This window comes from Sander lucioperca, chromosome 18 (assembly GCF_008315115.2).
Source record: "Sander lucioperca isolate FBNREF2018 chromosome 18, SLUC_FBN_1.2, whole genome shotgun sequence".
In the NCBI taxonomy this organism is placed as follows: Eukaryota; Metazoa; Chordata; class Actinopteri; order Perciformes; family Percidae; genus Sander; species Sander lucioperca.
Genome location: NC_050190.1, coordinates 27135648 through 27143815, shown reverse-complemented (window position 1 = coordinate 27143815; position 8168 = coordinate 27135648). Strand labels below are relative to the sequence as shown.

General features: G+C 41.6%; 1 protein-coding gene across 1 annotated transcript in view; it reads left to right on the top strand.

Annotated features, from left to right (window-relative positions):
• The window catches only part of LOC116053574 (dehydrogenase/reductase SDR family member 13-like), a 9166-nt gene extending 8116 nt beyond the window's left edge, over positions 1–1050 (top strand). The window contains exons 5-6 of the mRNA XM_031304657.2: positions 96–249; positions 620–1050. Of these exons, the coding sequence (XP_031160517.1) occupies positions 96–249; positions 620–879 (414 nt within the window). The 3' untranslated portion in view covers positions 880–1050. The remainder of the gene's footprint in view (positions 1–95; positions 250–619) is intronic.
• The last annotated feature ends 7118 nt before the right edge of the window (positions 1051–8168 follow it).

Below are 8168 nucleotides of genomic sequence, written 5' to 3'. Positions count from 1 at the left end.
ATTCCTCTTCTGTCGCTCGAGGCTTGGCAGTCAACATGACTTTGATGACGTCTTCTCAGGCGTTCCTGTGTTAATGAATGTTTTGTTGTTTTCAGGCTCTGGCGGTGAACAAACACCTGGGCACCGGCAGGTACAGCTGGCAGTTCTTCCAGGCGTACTGCAACAGCAAGCTGTGTAACATGCTCTTCACCCATGAGCTCGCTAAGAGGCTGAAAGGATCCAAAGTCACCTGCTACAGCGTCCACCCAGGTAACCAAACAAACACGGATCCTACAAACACTTACAGATCCTGTCTTTTATATAGACCTTAGTGGTCCCCTAATACTGTATCTGAAGTCTCTTTATATAGACCTTAGTGGTCCCCTAATACTGTATCTGAAGTCTGAAGTTTCCCCTTATGACGTCATAAAGGGAAGATTCCTGATTGGTCCATCTGAGCTTTCATTTTCTCAAAGGCAGAGCAGGATACCCAGGGCTCGGTTTACACCTATCACCATTTCTAGCCACTGGGGGACCATAGGCAGGCTGGGGGAACTCATATTAATGTTAAAAAACCTCATAAAGTGAAATTTTCATGCCATGGGACCTTTAAACCAGGTGTGTCTCTCTGCTCCCGCAGGTGTGGTTCGGACCGAGCTGTCCCGTAACGTCAGCCTGTGGCAGAAGGTCTTCATCGAGCCCGTGGCGCGGCTGCTGTTCCTGGACCCGGAGGCCGGTGCCCAGACCACTCTGCACTGCGCCCTGCAAGAGGGAATCGAACCCCTGAGCGGACGTTACTTCTCCTGCTGCGCTGCACAGGAAGTGTGCACCTGGGCTCGAGACGACGCCATGGCCCGGAAACTGTGGGACGTCAGCGAGAAGCTCTGTGGACTCTCTTAAGGAGGAATGACCTCAAGACAAAAGACTTGTTCCTTTTACTCTGGTGTTAAAGGGTGTTTTTCAAACTGGACCGTATTTCCCATGTTTTTGTGTCTAAGTGACAGATGTGAACAAAAATCTTTAAAATTGGTCCAGTATTGAGCGAGAACGCTGTAACTGGATGACGTGCAACGGGCTTTAATGTAACCCTACAGGACTAATGTTCAGCATCAGTTAGCGTCACTAAAAGTTCTGTTGTTGCTGCTGACAGACTCAGATTATTATTCTAAGTGTCTGACAACATTATGGGATGGATCCCTACAGAGATAGACCTTTTAGTTAAAGAGTAAGATCCTTTTAGTTTAACATGAAACAGCCCCGAAATCACCATCACCAAACTCCACCAGACTCCATGTAAATAATCAGGACTTTTAGCGTGTATAGAGCCAGCATATTTCCACATGTAAATGGGTGAATTAAGGGTTTATTTCAACCAAACCAGAGTGGTGATTGTTGGAACAGTGGAAAGATGAACCAAGACGGCTTTTGATAGTTGGATTTAGTTTCTGTCCACTTTGAATGAAGTGTGTTTTACGCTGATAAAAGTGCTGATTATTTACATGGAGTCTGGTGGAGTTTGGTGATTTCAGGGCTGTTTCATGTTAAACTAAAAGGATCTTACTCTTTAACTAAAAGATCTATCTCTGTAGAGATCAAAGATTATTGTTCCCATCTGTCACTTAGACACAAAAACATGGAAAAAAGGTCCAGGTTGAAAAAATAAGAAAAAGTTACCCTTTAAAGTGTGGTAAGTTTATGTCCGTACTTTTTTATGATATAAATTGGAATAAAGTTTTGCTATGTTGCATCTTTTCCTGACGTTTCTTTTTCTCACATCATCACCTCTCACACCCAAACAGAAGAAATGTGAGTGTTTGTTGTATTATTATTTAGGACATGTTGTGCTGTTGCCACCTAGTGGCTGATGTCTGAACATCAGGATATGTCCCCTCAAAAATATGATTGGTTTTGGGAGATTATGTTTGTCGCTTTTTACAAAAAATGTTTAGCCTTTTTCTTACTTTTTTTGGTCTTTGTGTCTCTTTTTTCTGACTTTTTTGTTGCCTGTTTTCTGACCTTTGTGAATTTTTTCTAATGTTTTTTGTGTTGAAACTAGGTTGGTAGTAAGAGGGCTGCAACAACTTGGGATGGCCAAAAAGAGGCTAAACAACTTGCAAAGTACTGTGACATATCTGCTGTTACTGGCAGCCGCCACATATGGTGGAGACGCTGCTACTTATACCTTTAAGAACTGAGTATTGTGCTACTTATACCTTTAAGAACTGAGTATTGTGCTACTTATACCTTTAAGAACTGAGTATTGTGCTACTTATACCCTTAAGAACTTAGTATTGTGCTACTTATGCTACTTATACCTTTAAGAACTTAGTATTGTGCTACTTATACCTTTAAGAACTGAGTATTGTGCTACTTATACCTTTAAGAACTGAGTATTGTGCTACTTATACCCTTAAGAAGTGAGTATTGTGCTACTTATACCCTTAAGAACTTAGTATTGTGCTACTTATGCTACTTATACCTTTAAGAACTGAGTATTGTGCTACTTATACCCTTAAGAACTGAGTATTGTGCTACTTATACCCTTAAGAACTGAGTATTGTGCTACTTATACCCTTAAGAACTTAGTATTGTGCTTGTTAAGTGATATTGTGAAGACCTGCTGCGTGTCACTGGTCCATGAGTTTGTGTATGTATTGTACTGCATCGGTATTATTTGTGTCCCTGTACTATTTTTCTTCATGTGGACATAAATAAATGGTTAGTGTGTGTGTGTGTGTGTGTGTGTGTGTGTGTGTGTGTGTCTGTGTGTGTGTGTGTGTAAGGAGTCTCAAACATTCCTCAAAGTGGAGCAGGGATCGGTGCAGCTAGAGTTGTTTTATTCAGTGATTATACGCAGCATGCAACTGAATTTAGTGAGGACTGTACTGGTTGAATACAGGATGCGTTTGAACCGTCAAACTTTATAAATGCAACTTCATTCTTAATTAAACATTTTCCTAACTGTGTATATGTAGCCATTAAAACATACAGGTGTGTGCTCTGATATAATGATCCACAAAACCTTTAAAACTAAACTTAATGTGACGTAAAAGTTAAACTGGATCAGAGGAGCTGCCCATCTACTGTGTGTTCACGCTGCCGTCTGTTTCATCTTCGGTCCTCTCTTCTTTAAAACAAACTCCATCTTTTCTCTGCGAACAGAAGACATCCAATTGTGAGCTGCAGCATGTTCTGCTAACACATCTGTAACAACCTGTAACTTTATCGACTGTTTCAGTGACGGCTCTTTGTCTTTCAGGCAGCGGAGACTCTGTTAAAGTGTATTTTCCCATGTTTCTGTGTCTACGTGACTGATGGGAACAACAATCTTTGACATTGGTCCAGTATTAAGCGAGAAACAAGCTGCAATGTGTCTGACAACCTTTTTGTTAAAGATTAAGATCCTTTTAGTTTAACATGAAACAGCCCCGAAATCACCATCACCAAACCCACCAGACTCCATGTAAATAATCAGGACTTTTATCATCGTAAAACACACTTCATTCAAAGTGGACAGAAACTAAATAAAACTACCAAAAGCCGTCTTGGTTCATCTTTCCACTGTTCCAACAATCACCACTCTGGTTTGGTTGAAATAAACCCTTAATTCACCCATTTACATGTAGAGATATGCTGGCTCTATACACGCTAAAAGTCCTGATTATTTACATGGAGTCTGGTGTAGTTTGGTGATGGTGATTTCGGGGCTGTTTCATGTTAAACTAAAAGGATCTTACTCTTTAACTAAAAGGTCTGTCTCTGTAGGGATCCATCCCATAATGTTGTCAGACACTTAGAATAATAATCTGAGTCTGTCAGCGGCAACAACAGAACTTTTAGTGACTCTAACTGCTGCTGAACATTAGTCCTGTAGGGTTACATTACAGCTTGGTTCTGGTTTAATACTGGACCAGTTTCAGAGATTGTTGTTCCATCAGACACACAAACGTGAAAATAGGGTCTAAGTTATAAAACAAAACTAAGTTACCCTTTAATGTTCCTCACAGCTTCAATCAGACATGACAGCACATTTACAGAAACACTCGCTGATCTACAACACTGACCTTTCACTCGGAGACGAACTACTTTCTGCGTGTGGATTTCTCTGTTCTTGTAGACGGTGCAGATGTAGGTGCCGCTGTCCCTGAAGCAGGGGTCCTTCAGGGTCAGACTGAAGTCACTATTCATCATTGGATCTTTCTCCAGCTTTGTGCGGTTGCTGTAAAAGTGGTCCTGTCTAGCAAGATGGTCGTTGCCGTTCACATACTCGTGGACAGTCATTGGCTCGGGGGCACAGCGGCTCCACTCCACCGTGAAGTCGTGGATTGGCGAGATAAAGGTCCTGGCAGGAAGTTTGACATCACGCGCCCCTTCTTCCATTTCCACCTCGGAGACTGCGAGGACAACAAACCACAACATCAGGGTAGATGCTAGATCGGATCTGCTAGACATGTCAACGTGCCTAGTGGCCCGCCTTATTCTTATTCTGCTTCTGATTGGCTTACCCTGGTACTCTTACCCTAACTCTAACCAATTCTCACTCCTCATGCCTAAACCTGACTACGTCGACCATCCTAGCAGATCCGATTTAGGATCTACCCAACATTAGCTGCACAAACGATTGCATGAGGTACCGGAGGCTGCACTTTCAGGACTGCATCCTAGGACGCATTTCTAGGACGCTTGTGTTTTTGAGACAGCGCCAAATACTGAAGTGGGTGACCAAGAACTCAGAATCGCATTTGTACCGCAAGATAGACGATGCTAATGTTAAAAACAGTGTCTTCAATTGGACAGCAAAGATAACGGAAGCTAGCTAGCTGAAGTGTATAACTTTGTCTTGAAGGCTCTACAAACAATCACCTGTTAACTTTTAGCCTAATAAGATAAGATATAAGATATACGTTATTGTCCCCGAAGGGAAATTAGTTTTGGATTCTGTCCATTCTGCAGCTTTACAAAGACAACACAAAATACAGAAAATAAGCATCTCTCAACACTCTCATGCAACACAAAACATGCTCTCATATACATTAGACAGGTATCTATATAGTAATACTCAGGTGCATTCTGACCACTAAAGAGACTTCAGATACAGTATTAGGGGACCACTAAGGTCTATATAAAGAGACTTCAGATACAGTATTAGGGGACCACTAAGGCCTATATAAAAGAGACTTCAGATACAGTATTAGGGGACCACTAAGGTCTATATAAAGAGACTTCAGATACAGTATTAGGGGACCACTAAGGTCTATATAAAGAGACTTCAGATACAGTATTAGGGGACCACTAAGGTCTATATAAAAGCATCCAAAGAGCAGCATGTCATGGGACCTTAAAGTTATTACATGCTGTCCCAGCTAGCAGTTAGCCGAATTAGCTATTAGCTAAACTAACATTAGCTTCCCGGTGGAGGCTAACAACTACGACCGGAAGTGTGGAACAGATCGTGCAGTGTCGTAAATCCTTGTCAAACAGGATTATCATCTGCGCATGACGGATTGTGCAGGTAGCGCAGATTGGGTAAGCATTTCATTGTTATTTTAACAGAGCATTAGTAAAATGCTCCTAGACTCGTGCACAGCGCATGCACACTATGCTTGTTACACACACAGGGACGCACAGCAGCACACACACATGCAGAAGATTACAAATAAAAATATTACGGTGCAAATCCTCCATCATAACAGCAATGCTCCAAGGTCCAAACGCACCTGGCTTTTAAAGGGAATGGGAGATGATCTCTGATTGGTTGATTGCATGTTACGCCCAAAACACCCCTCTGATTAATGAAGACACTAAGTACAACCCTTTAGAACCATGCACCCGGCACACGGACACTTTTTTTCTGCCGTCAAACTAGCAAAAGTGGATTTGGACACGCCCTAAACTCACCTGCACCAGGCGCTTCACGCCGTACGCTGAGATCGTTAAAATAGGACCCTCAGAGTACTAGAGATCGTCAACATGTGAATGTGTGAAACATACCTGGGATGGTGAAGCTCGGAAGATATACTGCTAGACCCAAAATTAGAACACCAGCCAGGATTAATCTAGTAGATAAAGTTGGCAGTTCTGTGGGCGACATAAACAAGAAAGTGATTGTTATATGATCCTAAAATTATCTTTTTAAAAAGGTTGAAACCATCCGCCATACCTGGCTACCAACGTTTTAACTGACTTTAACAGTTTACAAGTCTGTCCTTACCCGAAAAACGAAAAAACCTTCAGGAAGTGAAGTAACGTCAGATTCACACACACACACACACACACACACACACACACACACACACACACACACACACACACACACATACAGAGAGAGACACACACACACACACAGACACACACACAAAGAGAGAGAGACACACACACACACACACACACACACACAGAGAGAGACACACACACATACACAAACAAACACACACACACACACACACAGAGACACACACAGACAGAGACACACACACACACACACACACACACACAGAGAGAGAGAGAGAGAGACACACACACACACACACACACACACACACACACACACACAGAAATGTAGAGTAGAAGTAGAAAGTAGTATAAAAAGACTAAAGTAAAGTACAAGTACCTCAACATTAGGACTGAAGTACAGTACTGGAGTAAATGTACTCAGTTACATTACACCACTGCTGTAGTCAAAGCAGCATCTGCATTCTCTAAAAAAAACCAAATTTATCTTCCAATTATTTCTACTTCTATTAATACTCTCTGGGACTCAAAGCAGACGTTATCTTTGTGACTTAGTTTCACAGATTTTAACACAGAAAACTCTTCTGTTCAGATCACAGGGAAGAAACTAACAACAACTGCGTTCATTCTTTCAAAATGTTGGCAGAATAACGTGGTAATGAAGCGTGAAAGCCTCTGAACACAGATGTTCAGTATGTGTTCTACCCTGCAACCTGCAACCTTTTGCTTTTCTGAGTCTAAATTTTAAATAAAAAACCTTTTATCAACCTTTTGGTCGTCTTTTTTTACACTTTTGTGGCTTCCCCCCGATGTTTCTGTCACTTTTTACAACGTTTGTCGACTTTTTCTCAGCCTTTTGAAGTGTATTGGGGTTTTTTTTCCCCACATTTTTTAAATTTTTGTCATCTTTTGACAAGATTTGTCACTTTTTTCAAAGTTCTTTTATCAAGTGTTTTTTCTTCAAATGCTATAAAATTGACTAAAACTCCCAAATTCAATGAAAGGAGTGAACTGATCATTTATTTGATTGGTGTAGAGCGTTGTAGGGAACCATCCACGTTATTTTTTTGGACAATTTGTTTGAAAGAAAACCCAGATTTCTGATATAGAAACTTTTGTGAAAATGGGTCAGATTTGACTGGGGTTTTCCACAAAAATGCTCCGACTTTCTTGAGTTAAAACCATCACAGATAATTCAATAAATAAATAAATCAAATATAGACTCAAAGGGAAAGTTTTCTTACCGTGCACGAGGATCACAAGTGCCACTCCCGCCACAAACACACAGAAAACTATAACGGCCTTCATCTTCAACGGACAATACAACTCTGATCTCTGAAACTTCCTCTGAGCAGCTGCTCTTCACTCCGCTCAGTTCCACAGAAACGGAAACAGACCAAATGTTACTTTCACTTTCAAGTCCGGGGAAACTTTCAGAGAAAGTGTGTGTGTACCTGTGTGTGTGTGTATGTGTATGTGTATGTGTATGTGTATGTGTATGTGTATGTGTGTGTGTATATGTGTGTGTGTGTGTGTGTGTGTGTGTGTGTGTGTGTGTGTGTGTGTGGGCTTGTTTAACTATATTCGTGGGGTACACAAACCGGGAGTCCAGTATACTTGTGGGGTCCTGACAGCCTTATGGGGCCCAAAATACTGGACCCCACCAGGTTAAAGGGCTGTTTGAGGGTTAAGACTTGGTTTTAGGATTAGGGTTAGAATTAGGTTATGGTTAGGGTGAGGGTAAGGGTTAAGGTTAGGCATTTAGTGGTGATGGTTAAGGTTAGGGTAAGGGGCTAGGGAATGCATTATGTCAATGACGGGTCCCCACAAAGATAGTGAAACAAACGTGTGTGTGTGTGTGTGTGTGTGTGTGTGTGTGTGTATGTGTATGTGTATGTGTGTGTGTGTGTGTGTGTGTGTGTGTGTGTGTGTGTGTGTGTGTGTGTGTGTGTGTGTGT